At 37.0% G+C, this 27,652-nt stretch overlaps 1 protein-coding gene across 2 annotated transcripts; it reads right to left on the reverse strand.

The window, feature by feature from the left end:
* Nucleotides 1-750: 750 nt before the first annotated feature.
* Nucleotides 751-26,583, reverse strand: LOC135649299 (uncharacterized). Of its 2 annotated transcripts, XM_065167516.1 has the most exons (19): nucleotides 26,445-26,583; nucleotides 23,276-26,116; nucleotides 22,959-23,109; nucleotides 22,489-22,649; nucleotides 22,306-22,385; nucleotides 20,546-20,677; nucleotides 20,354-20,470; nucleotides 20,074-20,166; nucleotides 15,621-15,698; nucleotides 12,059-12,115; nucleotides 6,969-7,451; nucleotides 6,743-6,884; nucleotides 6,602-6,657; nucleotides 5,702-5,778; nucleotides 5,539-5,621; nucleotides 5,363-5,442; nucleotides 4,996-5,075; nucleotides 3,867-3,912; nucleotides 751-2,243 (listed from the first exon to the last, which is right to left on the reverse strand). In XM_065167516.1, the coding sequence occupies exons 2-19, from the start codon at nucleotides 26,064-26,066 to the stop codon at nucleotides 1,017-1,019; spliced, it is 5,934 nt and encodes a 1,977-aa protein (XP_065023588.1). In that variant the 5' UTR covers nucleotides 26,067-26,116; nucleotides 26,445-26,583; the 3' UTR covers nucleotides 751-1,016. The 2 variants fall into 2 exon arrangements, with proteins under 2 accessions (XP_065023588.1, XP_065023587.1); XM_065167515.1 differs by having other exon boundaries at nucleotides 6,743-7,451.
* Nucleotides 26,584-27,652: the final 1,069 nt, after the last annotated feature.

Here is a 27,652-nt window from a genome sequence, read left to right on the forward strand (position 1 = left end):
AAATTAGACAAGTAGCAGCTCCAACAAGGCTTTGATCCGGTGAAAACATATATATGTAACATAGCAATTTAGACTAGCATAGGGTTGTGAGGGATGCCAAAATAGCACAACATCTGAAATAATATAACGACGAAGCTTCATGTTTCTGATGGAAAGACATGAAGCTTGGACACAGACCTACATAAATCCAGAATAAAGCATGGCTGTGTGGTGAGAGACTAATTTCTCCATGTAGCACAATAACAATGCATGACAACGTTTTATTCAAGCTCGGATTTATTTAGAAATGCAAATAGATCCACGATTGGAATTATTGGTTTGCAGATTCAAACTGCATTATAACCACTAGGATATCTTCTCAGAAACAATGACTCAAAATACTTCAGAAAAATCAAACCAGCGAGCTTGAAACCAAATCAGCTTTTATATGTAGCAAAAACCCAACAACTCCGAAGAAAGCATGAAAAGATCAAACAATTAACACCTCGGTTCTTACAGTAAGTAATTTGCAACACCTTTATTGCTTCCATACAATATCCTGAATTTGAAACCAAGATGGAGCTGAATGCAAATGTGCAGCCGCATTGAGATGTTTTGAAATGAGTACCTTAATTTCGTATGTTACAGCACAAGTTCTACCATCAGCACTTGATTAATGATCACATCAGAACGAGATACAAGTTCTTTCAGTAGATATCTGAAGGCAAAAAAACTGCATTCAATGACTGAGTTAGAAAGTTGGCCAAAGAATAGATAAATAGCAAACTTCAACTGATGAACTTAGTTTGTAAAAGAATTACAACTACATAGAGAAGCGCCTTTTTGCTGCTTCTACCCCCTTTTTTTTTTCTTTTGATTCTTTTCAATTAAATGAAGACATCAATTATGGTTTAGCTGTTGAATAAAGCTACAGCTAACATCATCATCTCTTACACCATCGGAGTGGAACCACCACCATCCCTCACATTTCCTACACCTACACTTGAATTTCCATCTGCAATTTCCACCACCATGCCTCACATTTGCTTGGAGCTAACACCGCTGTCCTCCTGGGGCCATCGAGGCCAGTATCTCCTCTCATCTCTGAAATTTCTGCCACTATCTCTGTGTCTTACGGTACCTCTAAATCCATGATCATTGCCTTCTTGGGGCCAAGGTGACCAACGTCTCCTAAATTTCTGGTTGTTCCATCTGTGCGTCCGAAATAACCTCCTCCCGTAGCTGTTTGAAGACCAACTTGTTCTTTCTGAAATCTGCAGGTCCCTAGATGGTGCTTCTAAGTGACTTGCTGGTCTTCCTCCTATTGTAGATGGAACAGGCACATCTGTTGCCTGAGAGTCCCCATCATCTAGCTTGCACACTTGTGTTGCATTCAAACCCTGGTCTACTGTGCTATTCTTAGAAGAATCCGATGTAAGAGTTAAAGGATTTGGTTTTCCTCGAGGATATGAAGGTAAGGGTGGAAATGGATGGAAGGGCATGCTTGGTGCAACTTGCCAAAATTGGTGTCTGTTGGTGTCTCCCTTTAACTCAGAGGTTCCAAGCTTCTGGACAAAGGCCAGAGGAATCCCATATGACACACCCAAGTGTGAGAGGTACCTCTCTTGAAGATAACCCACAACCACTTCACCTCTAGGGACTAGAGTTTCAGAAGTAAGCTGATGTAACTTCTGTGATGACTCAAATCCAGGAGGTGCCTCATCATCCATGTTCTGTTGCAGAAAGTTCTTCATACCAGCAACTCCGTTAAGAGAACAACCATCCTCATTCGGCCTATCAAGGTTCCGCTTCTGAGCTTCAGTCCTAGAGCCAAGCTCTAATTCTGAAAATGAAGCTTTGAAAAGCTTTGAGCCAGCTTCTGTGGCTTGGTCTTGACTTGACCACAAATGTTGCTGGTCGGGACCATTGTACTCTAATGGCTGATCCCACCGACTCTTGCGCTTGCGAGTTCTTGCTCTAGTTGTTGTATTATTATCAATCAATGTTGACGAAAGTGAACATGTTTCTCCAGGCATATCAACTACACCTGAATATGTTACCTGCTCCATGGGTTCACTAACACAAACAATGGCATCACTGTCTCTTGCTCCTTGATCAAGGTGGTGGTTAAACGGAGATGATTGAAACCAACAAGGATAAGGTCGCTGTGAATCTAATTGAAATTCATCTCGATCTGATGGTTCAACTCGTTTAATTGTGCGAGGAATCCACTTATCTCTGAAACTTCGAGCAATTTGATGAACCTGTTTATGCACAATATTGCTAGGCACATAAATTATCAATAGACTAAAAATGAACAAACTACTCGACACAGAACAAACTATCAGTGCATCCTCATAAATAACACGGATAAATCCGTAGCTGATAACTATAATTAATATATTAAGAATCCAAAACCAGATGAATAGGGTTAGTTGTTAAACGCTGTATATTCTTGATAACAATTGTATAACAGATCCTCTAACACTGCATACTCATAAATAACACAAACAATGGCCAAAGCATGGACAAATTATTGAAATGACTAAATATTGAATGTTCAGAATGGATATATAATGGCCAATGTAATAACATTCAACTCAGAGTTATGACAAGAATAGTCAGACTTTGCAGTACTTTTGGATGAGAGTTTCAGCTCAGCCATAGGAATAGTCATACTTATGAAAATTCTTAACAAGTCAATTATAAGATTTCTAGAAGATATTGCATGTCATAAGCACAAGTCTTTAGTATCACCGTTGAGAATTATGCAAAGTCAATCAATTAATAACTCAAACTAACACGCAAGATTTAAAACGAACAATTTTTTAACTGTAAGATAAGTCAAGAATCTACAGAAGTACCTAGGGCTTTCCCAGAATTCCACTCAAAATAGAATCCAAAGTAGTTTGGCTAAACAATGCGTTACTTTTGAACAGATCATAAAAGTGAAAGTAATAATACATCTATAGGTCCCAAGTTAAAATTGCCATTCTACTATTGCTACCTATAGAAATACTAATTGATTTATTATTTTATTTCATTGGCAGTTTCAATTCATTTACCGCTAGCACCATTGATATACCATTTTGCTATATTGAAATAACTGTGTTACACAATTTTCTTTTTACACCTTCCTTTACTAGGACCAAAATTATTTCACAGTCGTTCCTGCTGTAACTATCTGAAGTAGTAATGTCGATTTTAAACTCCACCAGGGTGCAATTTCAATTAAGTTAATGCTACCATCAATTAAGTACTGCTGTACCTTATTTTTCTTATAAAACCCCCTTTTCAAGAATCACTACTTTTTAGTTCCTTTTCCTTTGTACAAGGAATAATAATTCTGCAGTTTGTTGCCCACCAATAATCTGTTTCTTTATGGATAGCAAATTTGGTCTAACCCATGATGTAATAAGCCAAACAATCTGAAAGTTGTGATATCTTTCACAACAAAATAACTCCAAGGAAATCGTGATATGGTATCATGGTCGCTGGTTTTATTATTATCTATTAATTTAAAACAAAGAAATGAAAACATGAAAAATAATGGGTAGTAAGCTATAAATGAAAATAAAATGTACATGAAATTCTGGTCAAAGTGAAGATCATCTGATATACGTTTACAACTAAAATTGGTAAAGATGGACAGCTTGCATAAACTATTGTTACTTTATACATATTTATTTCTCTCTCAGACACAATCTGAACCAGACAGCATGAATTAGACAAGACCTATGAGAAAACCATGCAACTTTAACTGATTAAAGATTGTGATTATTAACATAACTTCAAAAAGACATGAAGATGGAACTAACCAGAAGCATAACAAATAGCAATCAAGTAACATTAGGAAAAATTTTAGTAATTACTATACCACCATTTACCTGAATGTCATTATGCCTGGTCAAACTCAACAATGAATCTTTCAAGCTGCACCGAGAAATGAAGTTCGATTAATTACATATGGTTTGAACAATCTAGAATGAACATATTTAATTTGCATTATTAAAAAATATAAAAAAAGATCAGATGGAATAGTGTATCCGCACTTCTCTTAAAAGATAATACAAATAATCACAACAGATAAAAAACCATTATGAGCAAGAGCAATCAAAAGAGGATATGTTAATTCAACAAAAAAAGACATCCATCAATAGAGCATTATCTTAAGGAAAAAGAAAGCACTACTTCAAAGAGCTTGCAGAAACCAAGTAACCAGATCCACTCCAGGTTAGATATTTTGAGCGCACAAAAACAGGTATGGTGTAAATTCAAGAAAGAAAATTCAATCTTTTAGAAGTTCTAGTTTCAAGATTTACTATTTCAGCAACATTCTTGCTGAAAAAAAAAAGATCCAATCAGCAACACTTAATACAAGATTGTTCAAGGCCAAGAAAATTAGCTGTGCAAATTAAGAGTGAAAAAAATGAAACTAATATGATGTAACATTAGAACATGAACTATAATCAAAATGACATGCTGAGGTTGCATGACTAGATTATTTCTTAAGTAAATGTAAGTGGGCAATATTGGATGCACAAACTTGAACATACTGACTATATTATTTCTTAATTAAATGTAGGTAGGCAATATTGCATGACTAGATTATTTCTTAATTAATAAGTACTGAAAGTACTTATGAATGACCAATAACTACCAAGACAATCCATATTTTATCACGAAGAAAGATTTACAGGTCATACACACGGAACTCTTGATACACTGCTAAGGCAAGAGCATAACTGAACACAAACAAAATAGAAGTTTCACCTGATTATTTTAACCATTAAGTAATTTTTCAGGTACAATCTCTTAGTTGTGCAAATTATTGTGCATAGTCAACTATTAGAGAATAAGAGTCAACATCTACTCCAGAAACTTGAAATTCACTATTTTAACTAGTTAAACAAAGGAAGACACCACAACAAGTTCAAATATGCAGAAGCTTTCCAACACTATATATACGGTTAACCAACATAAAGCAAAGATATTCTAACCAACGTTGCTTCTAACCTCTCCATTCCACTACATGGAGGACCTTTATTTATGTGCTCTGGGGTAAGGATTCCTTTTAAAGCAAGAAACTCCAACACCTGTATGAAAAGAAGGTTACTTAGAAATGAAGATAAGCATGTTATAGCAACAAATATTGATTCAATTAGTCAGAAGGATCAATGCTTATGATTAGTGAACAAATATATAAAGTCCAGATATCTAAACTGTCCCTGATATGGCATCAAAGATAAATTTCAAAACAGACTGCATGAAGTCATCAGACACTAGATTGGTAAATGTTATATCTCAATTTAGCAGCCAGAATGAGCTATCTACAACCTTATAGGAAGGCTAAGACACAATAAACAGAAATAAACTTGCTAACCTTGAGAAGCTTCCGGATTATAGGAATTCTATTAAATTTACTCCGGTTTTGCTTCATTATATTGTGCAACATCTGCAGTCCTGTGAAACCAGAGAAAGCTCATGATTTTCTTATACAAGAAATGTAATTAGCACTGTCAGAGAAGTTATAAGATGCACAATGAAAGTACAACATACCATTTTTGTTTATTATATCCATCAAAACTGTCCGAGATTTTGTCTTTAGAAGTGCATCAAGAATCAAGGAAAGGTCTCGTATACTAAACAATATACACAAGCAGTTAGGATATTCCGTCATAAGATATAACATTATCGATCATATAAGTAGAACAAATACTACCTTTGAGATGCACCACCAGCATTATCACCTTCTGCTGCAGTCACAAACAGAAGCTTCAAATAGCCCTTTGTAGCATCCTATTTAAAGATGACAAATATTAAGAAAAAAACATCCATGCAAAGATAAAGCATATAAATAATGAATCAATGGTAATAAAAGGTCACAGTTAGATAATATAAATAATGAAATCATTTATAGAGGCATTCTTGGGAAAACTCGATGGGTAATAGGGCATAGTAAGTCCCAAGATATTCAGTGCTTAAATTAGCATTGCATGATTTACTGCTTAGTAAGTCCATGTGTTCAACAAAATGAACAAAGAAATGCTATTTAACATCAATAAGTAAACATCTGGTATAACATGCCAGGCCAAGAAGCTGTATCTGTCTGCAAAAAAGTAATAAGTCTAAGAAACTCCACCAGCAGGGTAACTACATAGGAAACTTTGAAGAGAAGTGTTCCTTGAGGCATGTCAACTGGTCATGCTAGATCCAAGTACAATTGTTCAACAAATAAAACATCATTCCAGAACTAACAATAGCTTCAGTGAGGCCTTGAAACAAATTACATGATAATATACTAACTTCTGTTTACAGGAATACATTATGAAGAGATGTATATACAGATCATTGGACAGGATAATAGAACTTAATGCTCTATCTAGCAGAAAGAATAACAAGAAGAATAGATGAGAATGGATGTGTCACAAGTAGCGGCTACAATCAAAGCAAAGTTATCACAGTGCACATAATTATCAAATCCTAGTTTTACCATCAGAGCACAACTTCTCCAAACCCATAACAGAAAACAGTTGATATACTACAACTAAAGGTTCAATATAGCCAAAGAATTTGAGATCAAGAAAAAGGTATACTCCAGTAAAAGAAAAGTAATTATTACCTTCCTCTTGCTAATGCCACCATCCGCGTCTAACAACTCATTCAATTCATTTTCAACTACAAAAACAGGACCCTGTTAACTGACATACCATGTACAGGTCATTCCATAAAACAACCGTTGGATGAAGTAATAAGTTGTTACCTCCCGCAAATTGTGCATTACCAGATCGCCAGTGTGATTTTTTGGCTTTCTGGGCCGGCTTAGCTTTTGCACTCAACTTGCTCTTCCTTATAATATGATTTGAAGGGGATGATTTTGCAAGGTAAGGTTTTGATACACTTTGCTGCTCATCAATGATGTTAGATGCCAAGATGCTTTTTAGAGCAGTCCCAGAAATGGGGTCAATTACAGTAAGGGAAGGTTGTACCGTTGAGGTTTCTTTGTTGTGTACATCATCCAAGTTTCGTGAATGGTCTTCGGATAATTGGATCTCAGATATGGATCTGGAAATAGTGTCTTTGTCCAGACCATTAGAAGTAATGCTCAATGGAGTAACATCATAAGATGACTTGCATATAGTGTCCCATGACTGTTGATGAGCTTCAGTCTCCGAGATTATAAGGGGGGAGTCATCTAATTGAACTTTATTTTTAATAGAAGAATCAGAATCTTTCTCAACCACATCATTAGCATAAGAGAGCGACACATCTATATCTAGTGCCTTCTCATTTTCTTCATGGGCCATCATAGGTTCAAGAATTTCATCGTCTGAATCATCTTGCACAATTACCTCAGCATCCAACGGATCACTACCAATATAGCCTCGGCATACAGAAGAGCCACAAACACACTTTTTGGCAGCAGCACCAAACACGCGAACATAATTGTAGTCAAAAGTTAGTTCTTCACCCTGGGAAAGAAAACAAACATCAGACCACAATAAATATAAGATAATCCTACAAATAAGGCCTATCCAAGCTATCAAAAACTATTATATTTTAAGAAAAGATAGTAAAACAACAATGCAACCATTACTGTTACAGGTGCAACTCAATCACACGCTAATATCAGAAAAAATTTCCAAGGTGCAAAGTTAACAAGACATATCGTTCCAACTGTTTGGGTCAGATACAATGTTATATATGCTTCAAAAATGGACACTGGCAATTTAAATTAAAAAGGCATCTTGCAGTGTCTTTGATGATTAGGGCCTAGAAAATACATATGTTGCTAGGCCATACTAGAATGTGTGCAACCAAATGTCATGATATGTCAAGTAACTCAAATGAACAAATGCCATCACATATCAGAGTGATTAGATTGACTTCATGCACAGTTGAAGGACCATTGGGCACCTCTACTCTCATGCTAGTAACTCACTAGCTTATTAAGTATTGATACTAAGCTTACGCATCATATACAAAAAAAAGGTGTAGTCATGCCCTTTCATGTAATTTGGATATCCAGATATATGCACAAACTCCGAGTGCTATTTTTAACTCCTAGTTTATGGTAAGAACACGGGTTTAAATTTCGAATACCAAACAAATACAAATCTTTGCTCAGACCTGTATGAATCCGAACAATACCAACATGTTGTGTGTTGGTACATCAGTACCTACTGAGAGTTTAGGAAAAAGTCTGAAGACTGAAAAAAAATAATTACCGTTCGATACAAGTCCTAGACCAAGTAATACACCCAGCGAAAAAACATCTATATTGAGCAGTGCAAGACCATGTCAGGCAGTCTTCCTAATATCAAGAGTAAACCACCCAGTTCACCTTGTTCCATGTGCATATAGACTATCGAACTGTTAAATACCACTCATATCAAATTGTGCCAAATGGTATTACAAACATTGGGTAAGAAGCCGCTTCCACTAGTCAGCTTTCGAAAACATCATCACCAAATGATTCTATAGAAGTACAGGTGTTAAGTACACAGGTCAAATACGATTTCAATAACCCATCAGACTGGTACAACACTTGTATGCTAACTTGTATCGCCCAATATGATTGAAAATAATAATAATAAATGACTACGAATATTCATACTGAGTTATATGTTTCGACATTGGTACTTGGCTGCACCTAGTGTTTTTAAAAGTGTCAGGCGCCAAAGTCCCCAAATGCCCGAGATGCTAGCGCCTCGCCCAGGCGCCTACCTGAGCGTAGTGAGACGCTCTAGAATATTAAAATATAAAAATATATAATATAATTATAAAAAAAAATACAACATTAGATTAAAAAGATATAGAGTACTAAGTCACATTGTCCATATAACAAAAATGTTAAAAAACTTAAAAATATTAAACTTTAACAAAAAAGATAAAGTATTACATCAAATTCAATCATCATCATCCTTCAGATAATTGTATTTTCAACCAAGATTCTTTCTCGAGTTTTTTTTAACCAATCTTCTGAATTACTTTATAGACTTGTCATTATTCCTGAAACTCTAATAATAATTCTAAATAAATAGAGATTAGCAATGCTAAATAGGGATTAATAACATTTCTAAATAACGATTAACAATGCTAAATAAGGATCAGTGATTTAAAAAGGTGCTCAGGCGAGGCCCGAGCGCCTCGCTTCACTTCCAAGCGACGCACTTCAAAGAGGCGTCGCATGGGCGCTCGCCCGAGCCCAGGCGCTAGGCGCTTCGGGCAAGCGCCTGGGTTAAACCAGGCGATCGAACCAGCGTTTTAGGTCTGGTTCGGTCTCCGGTGCTTTAGTCGGTTCAAACGAACCAACTAAAGCATCGATATCAGCTGTCGCTGCCCAACCCTAACCCTGCTCGTTGCCGCTGCCGCTCTCGCTGCTCGCCGCTGTCGCTGCTCGTTGACGCTGTCGCCGCTGTCGCTGCTCGTTGACGCTGTCGCCGCTCCCGTTGCCGCTGTCGCCGCTCCCTCTGTCGCTTCCTCTTTTCTCAGTTAGCACCCCCTTGCACTCCTCTTCCTTCTTCTCTTTCTGTATACTATTAACAGTATACTAATAATAGTATTTGTATTTATTAGATTAATAATATATTATTTTAAATTTTGAAACTTTTTGTTAATGTGACATTGTGATTTTGTATCTTAGATTTTCTTAATTTAATAGCATATTTTTATTTAAAATTTTAAATAATTATATTTATTAATTATATTATATATTTTTATATTTTAACGTCTCGCTTCGCTCGAGCGAGCGCCTAGAGCCTTGGACGTTTTTGGACCTTAGTGCCTTTTGACGCTTGGCGCTTTTTAAATTACTGATAAGGATTAGTAGTTCTAAGAAGGGTTAACAGTTGTAAGGATTAATATCAATTTTAAAGGAGTAATAGGGTTGACAGTTCTAACATTGAGCAATAGTGAGAAGAGGGGTCACCGACGATGGAAGGTGGGGAATGAGAGGGCAGTAGTAGATAGAGGAATCTTCGGGCAACGACAACGACAACGGAGAAAGCTGCAGACGACAACGATGTCGAGGGCGGAGGAAGCTTCATATGTATCCACTGGTGGAGGAGGAAGCTGTAGACTTGTCCCTCGACAGCAATGTGTGTTGCACACGAAAGCAGCGGTGGCGAAGGGAACTACGCAAGAGAGTTGCAGCGGCAAGAACTTCAGACTTGTCCGTCAATGGCAAAGGAAGCGTCAAAGGTATCCGTTAACGGAGGAGAGAGCTGTGCACGGAGGCAATGACAGCAGAGCAGAGGTGACGTCGAGGGCGACAACAATAGTTAGGGTTTTACTATGCGTGCATGGGTCGTATGGGGGAAGGGTTTGTTTATTGTGCTTAATTGGTTCAATTGAACCAACTAACGCTTAGTTCAATTGAACCAATTGACAATCTAGTTCACATTTAACCAGGCACTCACCCGAGGCGCCCGATGCCTGGGCTGAGGCAAACGCCCATGTGGCACTTCACTAAAGCACGTCCCACGAGCATCGTACGAGGCGCTCGAGCCTGGCCTCGCCTCACCCAAGTGCCTAGGTGAGCCCGGGGGCCATTTAACAACACTGGCTGCACCTAGAAATATTGATTGGTACTTGACAATCTGACCAGTAATGAAATCTTTGCTTTGGTCCATAGAATAATTGTGCCCATATAATTGCTCGGGCAGTAATGTCAAATTGCTATTCTGCATAGTGTTAGTTTTAAATTGTTAAAGGATAACATGTCATGCATCCATCAATTTGTGTGCCAATATATTTGCTCAGGCAGTATGGCAAATTGATATTCTGTTTAGTGTCAGTTTTAAATTTCAGAAGGATATAATGTGTCATCCAACATATTATGTGTCTGTATATTTGCTCAGAGGCAGCATGTTGAATTGCTATTCTGCAAAGTGTCAGTTTTAAATTGCAGAAGGATATAATGTGTCATACATCCATCAAATGATTCAACAGTAGCTTACGAATATATAAATTGATTCATTTGCACAATATGTTTAGTTTGTAGCATCTAGCATTGGCACAAAAGAAATGAAAGTTCATAAGAGGAGCTGGTAGTACAATTAAATTTGCCAACTGTAGAACACGCAAGTACTTTCTTATATACAAAATGGCTAAAATTGGTGTTTGGAATATTCCTTTTGTTTAATCTCAAATTGTGCATTGTACCATAGAAAACCTAAAACATATGTAGAGTGAATTTGTAATGAGTCCAGGAACAGGTTCTGTAACTTATTGAGTTCCTTGGAATCAAGGTGACACACTGACGTACATGCTTGTGGAAGAAATGCAGCGATAGGTACACGGAAGAGTAATTGTATGAAACCTATCATAATAAATAATTAGGAAGAAGGTGAAAGGGATGATTGCGTTTCTAAGAGTTTTAACAATGTATTTCACATCCAAAAAGGCATCATGTGCAACCAAGGTGCTGCCCATCCATGGTCTGTGCAATTTGGAGTTCAATTACCTCCTCTGTAATAACTAATAAGTGTTCCTCAAGTGACAATCTGTTTATCTTTCTGACATTAATAAGCTTGTTCATCACGCGTGATAGTTTTGTTGAGCATTCTGCTCATAATTCATTTGCTATGAAATCCACACATTGATAATTCTCTTCCCATATTACTCCTACAATATTGGAACCCAGAATTTGATACCCTTATGAGGGGCTTACACTTTAACCACATTATAGTCCATGTTGCAATCTACATAAGTTGATTATACAGATACCTTGGCCTTATTTTGTGATACTTTTCTGTGTGTGGCTTACATTTTAATCTTTATACGGATACCTTGAAATGTTGCAACCCAAAGAAGTCGATCCTTGTTGATGCTTTGGTCTTACTTTGTGCCACTTCTGTGTGCAGTGATTCAAAACCCATACCTAATGATACTTGCCACATCCTAACAAGAACTTGGACAACAATTGATGGTTACTTGATCCATTCCCTCACTAATGTAATAGCAGCAAAATTACTAAACAGGAAAATTGAAGAATGAGGGAGGAAATACTAAAACATCAAATATTATGAACATCCAACTGGAGCAGCACATGTAACAAGCAAATCTAGATGAATACCTTTTTGATATCTCTTATTGCAAATAGTCCAATACAAACTTCTCCGTTTACCATCCACTGTTTCCACAAATAAAAGGAAATAAGAAAATAAAGGCAAGAATTAAAAATAATAAGCATACAAAATAAAATATCATTTTTGTTTATGTAAGCAAAATATCTTTAACCATTGTCCAGATAACCAATAATACAAGGGAAAAACAATGGAACTAATATAATCTCACCAAGATATAAGTTAAGCAACATGCTAACATAAATTTCCCAGCTAGTTTCTTCTGGGGATTCCAAATATGATACAGCATACATGGTTAAAGAAGAATGTGGAGGAGAAGCCATCATCAGTGATCGACACTTGACAGCACCACACTCTAAGTCTGATGGCTCCAATCTCATTCTAGTTGAAAGCTTCTCCATCTGATAGCTATGATCTTTTATCTAAAATTCTGATAAGCAGGACATATGTATGAATAGTAAAATCTAAGAAGCCACTTGGTTCCCATTGAATTGAACAATATAATGTACTGCTAAACCACCAGGAATTTGCCTTCTCCTAATGCTTTAGGGAAGACATTTAAGCACATTTTATAGAATAAAAAAACCCTTATTCATGCATGCAGATAAAATATATTGCATACTAGAGTTGCATTGTTAGATTCTTTTCTAAAAAAATATATATTGCATATTAGAAATATTTGAAGTAGAACATTTCAAAATATATATATAGTCTCTATAATTCTCTTACAGATTTACTTCACCTAGGATGATGATCAATTTGAGCCCAAATACAAATTGAGCGTAATTAGATTTAAGTCCAGTATAGAAGTGTCAGGACTTTAGTTTTGTTCATTTTTTATGATCTTTGGATTTATTTTTGTGGATATGTCAAAGGGTTTAATTTGAGACAATTTTTTATTTACTATATACTTCTAGAGTTAATTTATATTAGCACTTTTTAAAGATTCTTACTATTTTTTTAGAGGGTAATTAAATAAGTAATAGGCATATTTTAGCTAGCTTAGAATTCTAATGTCATCTTCATTTTTGGTAAGGCATTAAATATACAAATTTTGGTAATTAATCAGCTCATTGCCATGCCAAAACAAGCACCACATTTGACTGGGATAGATGTGACAAAATAAAACAACAGATCAGGCTTGATATGACATGATATTGAAGATTATGGATGGGAAAGAGGAAAGGAGCAAATCAATCGATTATAATATGTATTTCTTTTTCCTATAGAATTTTTTATCTTAATACAAGTATAAGTTTTCGTAGTTTTTTCTATAAGGTGTTTACTTACGAATTTACTATCAAACTTTGAGTTTCATTATGGCTTCAACCCCTAGTAGCAAAAACCAGTCCACTACTTCGCTCAATATATCCATCATCTGCATGATAAGATTCGATGAAAAATTACTTAAAATTACTTTTAAGTAATGAAAGTTACAAGCTTGCTGCTAATGCACATCATAGGAGTCAAAGAGTTTCAACTTACAACTTAAAATTATATCTTAGTTCGCATTCACCTTGAGAGATCCGAAAAACTCATTCAAAAAGTTACATGTCCGAGACAATGGTCCTTTTCCCATTATCCAAAAACTAGCATATATGCTCGATTTGTCTTTCGATTTAAATATTAGTCCAATTTTCAATGTAAAAAATTTTGATAGAGAGCTCTTGAGCCTCTTTCTCTGTTTAACAGTGTTCCTGCAGGTGACAATCCTCTCAAAGCACCAACTCTTTCACAACACATGGATGATGTATAGTTCATTCTTGATCGCCGCCTTGTTACATCTACTACTAGTATCACTCAGCACTTTCTTGTCAAGTAATGTGATCATCTAGCTTTCGATGTCACTTAGATTACTTTAGAGGAACTTCGTGACTTTGCACCAAACTTATTAGATTACTACCTTGCAGACCAATCTTTGAGGTTGAGTTCTTTTGCACTGGTGGAGAATGATGGAGAACCATCTAGGTTTAGAAAATATTTTTAGAAGAGTTTATTCTAGGCGAAGAAATTAACAAAAGTCATCAATTGCCGGCGTAGAAACTTAAGTGTGAAAAAATGAAGAATCTTTTAAACTTTCTAGGTTAACCTTGGGACTCTACTTTTGTATTAAGTGCACTCTTTTTATTCTCAACTGCTACGGCAATTTTTTAAAAGTTATTTAGGTCTCCTAGAAATCACATCTTGGATTTCCAAAATACATACAAGTTTCCTAGAAGTCAAAGGATATCTCGAAGGTTGCTCTTGGTAATGATTGCCTTCATTGATTGTACTAAGGCTCCTAAACCCCTATAAACAGTGAAGCTTATCAATGGATTAAACACTTTAATTTGAATAAAAATTTATATCTTCTCTCTACTAGTCTCTTACTCTCCTCTCTAATCTCACTCCTCTCTTGCTCTCTCTATTTTTCTGTCTATCTACATCACCTCTTCTCTTGTCCATTTTGAGATTTGCTCCTCCAACATCCAATCCCCTCTCAAATGACTTGTAACCCTTTAAAATTTAAATGTCTAGTTACTATCCTATGATATATTACAACTGCACAATGATTGTCGCTCAACTCCATGAGAATAGGATTCACAAGCATGCATGCATCACATGCCATGTTAAAAACCTTTTAATTAATGAAAATTTTGAGTTCTAAGGATGGGTGGCTTGGTTTTCCCTTTTCACCTTCGATATTTTATCCCATTTCTAACCTTTCTCTTCCTCCTTGACTTTCCACACCTTCACCCTTTGTAATATTTATTCTACTCGTGATTGCATCAAGTGATATTAAAGTGGGTACCCTTATCTTTTACCATGACTAAAGGCCCCTAGAAGATTCGAAGCAAAAGATGACAGGATATTTGTGAAATCTAAGAGGGTATTACAATTGGAAAGAATACTCCTCAAGAAAGACAAGAATATGATGATATTCACAGTAAAGTTATAAGTTGAAAAGTCTAAAAGGTAAATATAATGCTATTGCAAACTGATGAAATTGGCATTGTGCATTAATTTATGTAAAAAATAAATTTAGTTCCACTTCCACATATAAGATGAAGGAACATCACTTATTTGATGGAAAATATAATGACTCCGTATTGTCTCTTTTTGCAATGACTCCATAATGGGCTACTCTTATAAGAATCAAGAATCACTATGTAAGGTAAATGGGTTAAATGTACTAAATATGATCATCCCAAATTGAACATGTAAAAGTTTAATAAGTCACATCTTTCACAAAAGGTACAAAAAAATCATTGCGGAAAAAGGAAATTAGTAGAAAGACACATAATGTTATCAATCTGAGGAAGTTCAACAAGTTATCTACGAATTTGAGGCACTTCTGCCACATCAAGGGTGGATTTAACAGCCAAGTTAAACATGTAACAAAAAATAAAGACCTAACTTGCAAATCTACATAAACAGAAAGATGTAAGAGCATATGAATATCAACATGCAAATAATTACTGAAAAATACAACTGAGTCCCAGATAAAACAATAAATATAGCACATTCATGTTTGATAACTTGTGGTAAAATGAAATTACAAACAAAAATTACCTTTTCAGTGCGACAATTAGGATCACAACTATGATTGATAAAACGACCTAGGTTTCCTTTTGCACATGCATCTATTACCTGAATCCAGTTGAAACAACAGTAGTTATATAACAAAATTAAGAAGCAAACATGCAGAATTAAAGCTTCAATTGACAGACAAGTGTCTTGCTAAGAGGTTTCTGGTGATTTCTTCCTCCTTTGTGCACGGGAAATAGTTTAGTAAATTCAAAATTTCTAAAATTTCAAAACAATGGTAATCATGGTTTTAAATGGCAGGTCTCCAAAATTTCTATCTCCTACGTTCAGCCCACAAATCATTGTTTGTTGACAACCATGATACATGAACAAAGTTTTAAATATACCTATAAAGAGTAAATATGGCATTCCTAAATACCCATCCTACAAAAAACCACTTTGACTGAATTAGTACCTACCTAAAGGTAGGACTATGCTGAAAAGTAAGCACTTGATATTACCAATTAGTGTAGGACAAAAAAAGCCAGTTTAAAGCCAAAGCATTTGAATGAGACCCCTCCTGCCCTGTCCCTCATACATCAAATATGTATTAGTAATTTTTAAATGAATATATAGAATGACAACTAGCCTTGTTAAGAAGTTTTGGATTTATAGGTCATATACAAAACAGTTATTTACTAAGATTATATGACCTCTAGCCCTGATCTCTCATTTTTCTTTCTATAACCTTTATATTCCTTCCGTAGCTTCATATTCTTACAAAAGAGTCTCATGGCAGCAACAAAATTATCAGACATTTGAACACCAAACATATCCTAATATTTTTAAGATTTACTCCAACAAAAACCCTTGGCTCTTCCTGCCACTTTGTTATGTTCTTAACACATAATACACAAGCTATTGGGCTAGTGGATAGCTTGATTTGATATATTGCAATGAAAAGAAAAACTTAATTGTTATAGATATAGTTCATGCATCAGCCAACGGTTAGCCCAATTCAAAGCAACATCTGCCACGGCCAAAAAATCAGCACAATTTTAGCTAACTTCCATACTTCATCACTAGAAATTGATCAGAATTAGCATGAACCAACCAAAACCGATCAGGCTCACCCAAAGCTGGTCAACTTAGGCCAACTCCAATCAATTTGTCCAGGAGAGAACCACATAAAGGGGAGAAGAATAGAGAAGTTGCGGGAAGATGAGAAAACCTCAGAATGATCACAGAGTCACTAGTATTGCATATGACATTCGCCATCATGATTTTGTTCATCATCTACTGTCATTGTTGCAACATTCTTTTCTACTGTCAAATAGAAAATAATGATAGAGGACACAGAGAAGGCAGAAATTAGCTCTTAGCCTCTTAAAGGAATAAGTGTCATGACAGAGAAAAGAGATGTCATGTATCATGAGACTGGACATTATCCTGAATCTCGTGGGCACCGTCTTCAAAAAGTTTTTTCCTTTAACTAGCTTTACGTTATCCAATGCTTCACTCACTGAAAATTTCATGACCAAGAAGGGAAATGTAATGGGACAGGCCTTGTGTCTGCAAAGACTTCATATTGATGTTTGTTCTCCAAAGGCTGGGTTGACTATTACAGCCAGGCAGAAATTCCAGTGTCATACCAGTCCTTGGCATTTATGATATGTATCATGACTATATGCATCATGTAGAGCTATAATAACATATCATGAGCACAATATCTTAATATAAACAATATCAGATAGCTTAAGATGCCAAGAAGACAATCATGATACATCATAATTCAAATATAAAAGCTGTACATGGAACAAATTATATTGCCTTCAAAGCAAATAAATCCCACTATATAAATGTATAATCACATCAAGTGGCTTTGGTGGCTAGGTGGTCCAATGATAGCAAATCACAAGTGTATATTTCTTCTAATATATACCAAGTATTAATCCTAGAGCATGTTAATTTGGCAGAGTCTATTAGATAGGTCAAGTGCACTTGGCCAAGTCCTAGACCAGTGTCTACAGATAGTTTATGTTGATAAAGTGACCAGCAAAAAGCATGGACTAGGTTGGGGATCAGGTATTCAAATGGCTACTATGAAACAGAATATTGGCCTGTACAGAATGCTACTAGTCCATATTGGTACTATTTGGACTAGCACCTACTTGTATCTTAGGTGTATCATAGTCCACTTCAAGCCAACCTGGTACAAGCCTACAAATTGGTTCCTGTTCCATTATTTCATTGGACTTGTACATACAACCTATACCCAGCAGTACAACCAGTGCAACAATATGTCATCCAAGGATTTTAATTTCAGTCATGCCAGTGGAAACAGACCGATATTTTACAATACACAAACGATGTAATTTTGCCTGATACAGTCTAAAACAAAGCTTCCCACCGAGTAAGCTCATTGTAATGGGCTTATTGAGCCAAAAACTCACAGGTACCAAGCTGTACCAGGCAATGCGCATACTACTTGAAATTGGTATATGATCTTTCTAGCATGGGCCTGTGTTCTTTTCTATGTTTGTAGTCTATTGATGGTTGGTTGTTGACAGCAATCTTTTCCTTAATTAACTTCTCTCTCCTCCTTGACACCTCTTTTCATCCTCCTCCTCTGCCATCTCTTCCTCTTCCTCTTCCTCTTCTCGTCCTCCATCACCTCTGCCTATGCCTTCTGATCGACATTGTCGCCTCTATCATGTCAAAATTATTGATGCCTCCTTGTCTGCATTTGCTGTCGCCTCCTTGTTTGTAGTCTATTGATGGTTGGTTGTTGACAACAATCTTTTCCTTAATTTACTTTTCTCTCTCCTCCTTTGCCACTTCTTTTCATCCTCCTCCTCTGCCATCTCTTCCTCTTCTTCCTCTCTTCGTCCATCACCTGTGCTTATGCCTTCTCATCCACATTGACGCCTCTATCATGTCAACATTATTGATGCCTCCTTGTCCACGTCCTACCATCGCCGCCTCGTCCACGTCATCACTCCTCACCTACAAATCTACAATGCTTCCTACTCCTATCAGTACGTATTTATCTATCTAAAGTCTGGGTTGGTACTAATTGGTACCTGACTCATACAAAGCATTGCCATTGACTCATGTCAATCCGGCCAACAAGCAGTGATTTCACTAGGCGCTCGCCTAGGCGCTCGGGTGAGATGAGGCCCGAGCGCCTCGCTTCATTTCCAGGTGGTGCGCTTCAAAGAGGCGCTGCCTGGGCGCTGGCCCGAGCCTAGGCGTCGGGCGCTTCGGGCGAGCGCCCAAGTTAAACCAAGCGAACGAACCAGTGCTTTAGGTTCGGTTCGGTCTCCGGTGCTTTAGTTGGTTTAATCGAACCAACTAAAGCACCAATATCAACCTTCCTCTCGCGACTTCCCAAACCTAACCCTGCTCGTCGCTGCCGCTGCTCGCTGCTACCGCTGCCACTATCATCGCTCGCCGCTCCCGTTGTCGTTGTCGTTGCTCGTCGCTATCGTTGCCACTATCACCGCTTGTCACTCTCGCTCCCACTCCCGCTACTCGCTGCTACCGTTGCCACTGCCACTGTCGTCGCTCGCTGCTCTTGCTCCCGTTGCCGCCGTCGCCGCTCGCCTCTCCCGCTCCAGCTGCCGTTGCTCGCTGCTACCTCTTCTCACATCGACTCGATAGTATATTATTAATAGTATATCAACAATATACTGTTAACTATATACTAATAACATTTTTTATTTATTTATTAGATTAATAATATATTATTTTGATTTTAATACTGCTAATTTTTATTTATTTGAAATTATTGTTATTGTTTTGAATTTTGAGATTTTTTGTTAATATGATATTGTGATTTTGTAAGTTTTTTTAATTTAATATCATATTTTTATTTAAATAATAATATTTATTAATTATATTATATATTTTTATAATTTAGCGCCTCGCTTCGATCGGGCGAGCATCTAATGCCTCGGACGTTTTTGGACCTTGGCACCTTTTGGCGCCTAACGCTTTTAAATCACCGCCAACAAGTATTGGAATTGGAGCGAGATTTTAATCCTTGATCTGGTCAGGAACTTCTTTCCTATCAAATTGAGCTCTAGTATACCCCACTAGCTGTAGAGTACATGGTCAAATACCCACATACGTTCTTGAGAAGTTAGAGAACCATGTAATTTAACAATGGTTACATGGCAAACATTTAGCAAAATATTTAGATCAACTTTGGATACTAATTGGGCCAACCAATATACAAAAACCAGAAAAAACTCCAGTGAAATTCTTATTTTCTATGAAAAATTATGCATCATACAATCAATTTATACTTACTTCAAGCAACCATAAAAAAAAAATTCTGTAAAATGCCATATTATGCACAATTCTTGTCAAGATAATGAAATAAATGTCTACATCCCAAAAATAAAATATAGTATTCCATTGCCAAACATTGCAACATACTAAAGAGAGGATATTGATGGAATTTAAAGCATAAGGTAAGATGAATAGAACAAACCTCACCACCATTCAGCGTCATGAAGTAAAAATGCTTCTGACCTCTGGAAGCATAGTATCTTTGACGGGCTTCATAGGTACCTAAATCGAGCACCTGAGTTGGCAAAGTAACACAGCAGTGAATAATGTCAACCAAAGGTACCAAAAACAAATATGGAACTCTTGGAAGATAGTCAATAAAACATAAATTCACAAAACCCATGCACAAACAATTTCCAATCCATTGTGAAAATGGCATAAAAGAAATATCAAGATATGGGGGAAAGAAATTTCATGCCTACCTCTCCAACATATTCAATAATAAACTGCCCACTAGATACATCTTGAAGCGACTGGAGGCCAAATCCTTTTTTCCCACAAGGAATCCACTTGAGTTTGGCATATTTGCGCTTCTGAAACTGCTTCCCAAAAAAATTTACTTATGAGACGGATGCGGTAATTGATGTGCAAGTAACTGAGGAGCAAAAACGAACCTGCTGGTTCGAACAAAGCTCCCCGCATGGACAGGTTCCTTTCCCACACTCTATGTTAAGCATCCGATTCAAACATTGATCTCCACAACCCAAACAGCTATCTGATGGAGGCTTACAGTGGCAAACCATGGTCTAAATTAAAAAATAACAAATGAAACTAATGTCAATACAAAGAAAAAGAATCTGGACAAGCATCTAAAAGCATAGAACTAAGATCATATCATGCAACTACAGAGTGACACAGCAAAAAGAGGAAATAAAAGATGAGCAAATGTGGGAGACACTGAGAATCATAGCAGCTGTAGTATACCGGTTATCAAGGCAGCAAAGAAAAGAATAAGTATCCTGATTACTAACATTATTTGCAAATAAATAAATAAAATCTGCTGCAACATGAACAAGTATTCCAAAAATCAAATCAAATATAACTAGCATGTACAAACACATAACTAATGAAACTATACATGATCAAATTTCTGAGTTACACAGAAACCCTTCCCCTTTTTTTGTATTAATCACAAAATTTGCGGATTGTTCAGTTTCAAAGTTAAATCTTAGATTACAAGTCTTATATTAGGAGAGATTACAAATTAAACTTTTTGTATCTATATTTATTCACCTTCAATTACCCAGCTTTTTTTCACTTCTCCACATATCTATATAATCTACAATCTACATCTCCAGTAAAATCAACTTACTAAACTTCCATTTTCTTCATTGATTTCTCTCTTCATCCTCTTCTATATATACACATTTCCCATGTAAAAATAAGATAAGATAAAGTGATAAACAATCCTGTCTTTTTTTCTTTTACTTTGCCTTTCATTATCTCACTTGTACGAACTCTAATTCAAGCATTCCTCTAATTCTCACTCAAATCTGATCTAAGATTGACAGCTCACTGTTCTAATCATGTGTAGTATCCGTCCACCCTTGTATATCCACCGAATTCAACAGCAAAACTCTAATTACTTCCTAAAAGCATCAAAAGACTATATAAACCACAATTCACTAGTTTCTCTACATTCTTTTAAAGCAATTAAGTTCTCAAGTTTAGATGTCTTAGTTACAGCAACAATAAATAAAAAATTTAGCCATGACAACAAGAAGTCATAAGAAGCCTAGAGAAGTATATAAAATGGATAGTTTTCAAAAGCAGACACTTAAGGAAAAAGGGAAAAGAAAACGATTCTGGTGTTGGCTCCAAAATTCATTTGACATTGTCATCCATTCAAGCTCCATTTCACACCCACATTTCTACCAAGAAAGCTCAAGGTGGTAACCCTACTACTTGGTATTGGTACTAACAAGTTCTTTTATATTTTTAATTTAACCTACCTACATCTCTCTTTCTACTACTTCACATTCGCTTCTTCTCATCCTTCTCTTTCTCTCTCAACGCTCTCTTGCATATTCTCATTCACTCACTCTCCGCTGGTCCCACTGGTACCAACTTGTATTCATGCATCACTGTACTAGTCCAGCCACCAACTTGTATCGGTACTAGATTGAGAGTTTAATCCATGACTACGAGTAAAGATAACATGCAGTTGAAGCTGCCCTTTGCTGAAAACAGGATTTAGGTATCGATCAAAAATATGCATGCTGATGCACAAAAAATAAAAACTCAGCAACATTCCATAAGAAGATAGATTAACATAAGTTTTCTTGATAGATTAACATAAAGGTAGGCAAGCAATGAACATATAGTAAATAGCACAGTTCTACATTAAAAAAACAACAGCTGATATCACCCAGACCTCATCAATTGTTTGACTTTTCCGATTGCGATGAAGATATAAGTTGGACTTGATAGGTGTCCAAGGAGCTGGTTGGGTGGCTGCAAATAACAGCAAGGACATGCACCAAAAGAAATTTTTTTGCATCAGATCCAAGAGCATAATTACAAGATATGAAAGCAATCAGGCTCAAACTTCCTTTACCAGCTAACTTCGACTTTGCAAATCCAGAAGATTTTGGTTTAGGAACACCTTCATCACATGAAGCATCTGAGATCTCCAATTCAGCATTGATCTCTGAGTTTGTCTTCTCTTGTGGTATCGAACAATCAGCAAATGCCTTGTCTGTATTGTCCTTACAAGTCCTTCAAAAATAGTAAAAACAAATTAGATTAAAAGTGCTTCGGAAATGTATGAACACAAATCAGAACCAAACACACACCAAAGATCCAAAGATTTCATCACAAAAGTAAGCCTACAAGAATCAAATAAATAGAACATCTTAACTTGGTTAATGATGTTACATTTAATTAGCAAAAGCTTTATTGTACACTTTATGTTTCTTGATCATACCACACATCCCATTTCATGATAATCTCTGTGAAATTGATTCATAAGATGCAGCATTAGGTTCTAGAGAAATACATATATTAAAATGCTATTGGAAACATTACCATCTACAGTTGGTTTCCCCAATAATATCTGCAAGTTCAGTTGGTATAGAACGCCACTTGTGGCAATCATCACAAAGAACCCATGCCCGCCTTTGTGGTAAGGACTGACCTTCCAATCCACAAGTACCTTCCTTGGGTTTCGATTTGTTACCTAAAGGGTACAATAAAGAGGTTGAGAAAATCTATGTCCAGAATTACATCTACACAATGCAATAAGCAGGCATTCCTATCATTGCAACAACTTGTCTAAGAGGCCAAAAGGAAATGCGTGCATTAGATAAATGTTCATTCACTTAATTCAGTTACTGCTGTCTTACAAGCTCTCCCTGGAGGCAACTTCAAGCTTCCACATGCTTCCCAATCCACATCAAGTGTCTGATTATTTTCCTTCTTTCTGCTCTTCCCTAACCTTTGTATAGTGCAGTTTTTTTTACCATGGGATTTTGGTCTTCGGCTTCTTGTTGAACCTTTTAAACTTAATTTGTTTTTACCCACTCTCTTTTTGCTGCTTCTAGAAAGTTTGTGTGCATCAGCTTTATCAGTGATCAACAATCCACCATCTTCTGGCTGTAAATTGACAGTATCCTGCTTGGTCAATACCCACACTCCCAGACCAAGATCAGCTTTCCTGGATCCTTCACTGCAGCCCAACTCTTCCACTCCATTTGTAGTATTATCAGGATAGGTCTTCCCTCTATAATCCTTTCCCTTAGCTTCTTTTATGGCATCTGAACATATATGACTTCTTTCCTTAAAGCCATTACGCTTCTTCCTAACATACTTCACAGGTTCCACATCTGTGATCTGAATATCTAACTCATGCAACTTCTCCTTGATTAAGTCATGTTCTTCTGATGAGGCATATGCTTTTGCACTGGCTTCACAGAATTTACTCTCTTCCTTATTCTCAGTTTGCAGCTGCACTTCCAAGGATGAAGCAGATTCAGGACTTACAATAGCGTCACAGGAATTTAAAAGTTTAGCACACATGCCATTTAGAACAGTCAGTTTAGGAACAATCACACTCTGATTCACAACATTGTCCTGAAAAGTGCCAGACTCTATAAGAGCAACACCAACATCAACAACCGGATTATAGATATCAGAGTCAGGCGACGATTCTGGATCCACCAAGTGCTTGTCAACAGTTGTTTCCATCAAAGTTTCAGAGCCAGAGTGTGATGAGACCCCAGGACATTCGCCTAGCATGTTATCCAAAGATGCATCTTGTGTTAAAGTACTTTCCATATCCTTTTCACCTTGTTGTCCATGTCGTCGAAGAAACCTTTCACTAGAAGCAAGATTATCTGTCAGTGGTTTGCAATCAGCTTCACCACGTTTACTTGAAATGCCCAGATGAGAAGGGCGACACATGTTAGGCACGGCATCATTATTGGCTTCGATTGAATGCTGTGAATCAACCATATTAGGAATCTGCGACTGCAAATATATTTGATCATTTAAGTGCATAGTTTGAGTTAAAAAAGCACATTCACTTTTCGGTGATATCAAATTTCTGTCTCCATGACACATTTGTTTCTTCCTTCTAGGTCTAGAATTCTGACTTATCTTTAAATTTGTATTCTGAATCTGTGCTAGATGAAAACTAGATACAGCAAGCTCATCATTTTCCATGAAATGTGTTACTAAGCTGCTAGTTCCTCCCCATACAGATTTTCGTGTCATTCTTTGGAAGCAGCTTCTTTTCCTTCTGACTTCAATTTTTTTGTCTGTGATGTTTGAAAATAATGTGCCTAAGTCAGCGGCCTTATTATGTTTCCTCATATTATTCCTGTTTCTGGTCAAGTGATCGGACCTCACATCAGTCTGAATGCTCCTTAAAGAAGCAGCACGCTTTGGATTGGTTCGCCTTGAAGCAAAAGAAGGAACAGATTTTGAAGTGCCAATTACTCCATTGCTTACCTGTCCACGAGAAACTTTTACATTGCTACAGCAAGTAGATGCTGTGTTGAAAGCATCAGTGACTTTTATCTCACAATCTGTTGCCAGCGGAAGGTCCGAAGAGTGATCCCGTGCAGCGGTATGTAAGGCAGATGATTGCAGAAAGGATGATACTTCCACTGAGAAGCACGATGTGACTTCATCAAGTGAAACTCCACTTAGTCCTCTGGCTATGCATGAGGAAACAGAATTTTCCTCTGACACATCACAGACACCCTCTTTCTGACCTACTATGCAACTTGGAGCTAGCCCTTTATCATTTTGTGAATTAAATGGCTCAAGTCTTCCACTATTGCCATTGTTTGAGCAAAGGATGTCTTCTTTGCAAGCACTACACTCGATTCTCTCTATATTTGAGAGGAGTAAATCTTCATATTTGTCATCTACCAAATTTCTTTTGCAACACACACAACCCACAGGTTTCCCAGGAAGAGAAGAGCAAGATTCAACCGCCTTTGGGTTCTCAACTGAGATTCCTTGTTCTAGGTCAAGATTATTGCTTCGTTTCTCAGCATCAACAAAGCTCCCATTGACTTCCCCCATCTCCTTCATTGCCTTTACCATGCCAATCTCAACCTTGGAATCTTCTGCTGCATCATCCTCCATCTCTTTTATCTCCTTATCCAATACTTCATGCTCCTTTCCAATGTCCAAAGAAGAGCTCCTATCATTGCAAGAAGAAAACCCACAGTTTGCATTTTCCAATTCCAGGTTGCCTACACCAGCATTGGCATCTACCAGCACACCGACCTCAACAATGGAATTTGCTGCTGCAATTGTCTTTAAATTCCCAACTGAAACTCTTTGTTCTGGAACAACATGATTACTTTCTTTACCAGATTCAACAAAACCTCCAGAATCTTCCTCCACCTCCTTTGTCTCCTTTACCAATGCTTCATGCTCATTTACGACTACCAAAAGAGAGCAACAATCGTCGCAAGGAGAGCAACCACCGCTCACATTTTCCAATCCCTGACCACCTGCACCAGCATTGCCATCTGTGAACGCGCCGCCCACCTTAAGGGCCGGCAATCCCTCGAACTCCTCACCATCAACCACTCCATCTTGATTCCCCCCCGAAATTTCTTCACCGGTTCCTCCCGGCAATCCACGCACGGCATGTGGATCGCCACAACACTCCCTCATCCCTAGACGACCAAAATCATGCCCAAATCAATCGACGAAGATCCAGCAACCTGCAATAGACACAAAACAAATCGCGCCACGTAAACGAGTCCTTTCCCGCACCAAACCCCGAAATAATCAAAATCGTTAAAATCAACGGAAACAAGCAACCCCTCGGCGAAATTCGATCGATCAAAACCTACATTGAAAACCCTTGAAACGTCCAAAAAACCAACCCCAATATAATCCAACGAGGGCAAACAAAAACCCTAATCACGGACCCAGAAGCATCCAACCCCACGATCGAAGAAGGCACCAGAAAGCAATCCGATCTTCATCGTCAATAACATACAATAAGAAAAGAATAAAATCGTCACAAGAATAGGAAAATCGGAAGACCTGACGGCGGCGGAGGGGGGCAGCCGCCTCGACGCTCGAAGGGGACGCGGGGAGGGGGAGGAGGATTCAGCCAACGATCTATTCTTCGCCGGCGTTCATGAGACCTCGTCTTCTTCGGTTCTCGGTTGGTGTTCCCGATTAAAATAAGGGAGCCAAGAAATAAAAACAATAAAGCGCACAGAGCGATTTATATAATTTCCTCTCTTTTTTTTTCCTTCTCTTCCACGGTTTCAGAGAAGGGATCCGAATCCGACACGTCTTCCGCCCGCCCACGGTCTTACCTGCTGTGACGCCGAGAGGCGCACCTCTGGGCCCCACGCGGCCCGCGGGAAAGGCCATCGTGTCCCTGTCGTGGTGGAGCGGCGAGAAAAAGGGTGTTTGTTTTACATGATTTTAAATCTATTTTTTTATGATAAGATAAAAACAAAAAAAAGGACTTATCCCGTTATGTCTATATGAGATGGATTTGCGTGGCTAATTATAGTGCCTAAAAGTTAGAAAGATCAAAATAAAAGATAAATTCGTATGTATTTACAAGTACAAAACAGAAATGCAGACATCGAGATATTTACGGATGGCATGGTTGGATGCTTTCGTCACAAGCAAGAGGTAAGATGCAAAATTAAATTATTTTTATCGTATATTTTTAAATATAATAATGTTTATTATAGGTGTTTACAGTTAATTTTGCAGGGTTGGATACCATTAGGTTTATTTTATTTTTTTAGTTTGATAAGTTCTTACTGGTTCTAAAATGAGTGGAATGATCATTAATGAGCAAAACATTAAAAAATTTATTTATATTTTAATATTGCATAGAATTATTATTTACACTTATGGCCCATTTGATGAGAAATTATGGAGAGAGAGAGAGAGAGAGCAATTATGGATGGTAATTTTTAAGCTAAATTAACCCCAAAAAACCATGAAAAATCATAAATAACAATATTATTTTTATTAATATTTTAAATAAGATAAATGAAAAGATGTATAGATGGATGTCTATCGATGCTGTGGTTTGACGAAATGAAACGTATTAATGGCGTGACAGGTAGAGCGGCGAAATGTACAAAAATATAAATAAAAATCTAAACATATGCCTTTAATTAAATATTTAACAGGGAGTTTAATGGTGGAAATTTACAGTTTATCTAAATATTTTCTACGTTGGAACTTTGCATGTTTATCTTAATTATGATGTCATGCGT

The sequence above is a fragment of the Musa acuminata genome, chromosome BXJ3-9, assembly GCF_036884655.1.
Source record: "Musa acuminata AAA Group cultivar baxijiao chromosome BXJ3-9, Cavendish_Baxijiao_AAA, whole genome shotgun sequence".
In the NCBI taxonomy this organism is placed as follows: Eukaryota; Viridiplantae; Streptophyta; class Magnoliopsida; order Zingiberales; family Musaceae; genus Musa; species Musa acuminata.

Coding starts and splice junctions, on each gene's coding strand:
- LOC135649299 (XM_065167515.1), bottom strand. CDS start 26,066: ATGAGGGAGTGTTGTGGCGATCCACATGCCGTGCGTGGATTGCCGGGA. Junction 7,452..12,058: donor CAATAAGAGATATCAAAAAG/GTATTCATCTAG, acceptor TTTCTTTCCCAG/GGTGAAGAACTAACTTTTGA. Junction 5,076..5,362: donor TAATCCGGAAGCTTCTCAAG/GTTAGCAAGTTT, acceptor CTTTTCATACAG/GTGTTGGAGTTTCTTGCTTT.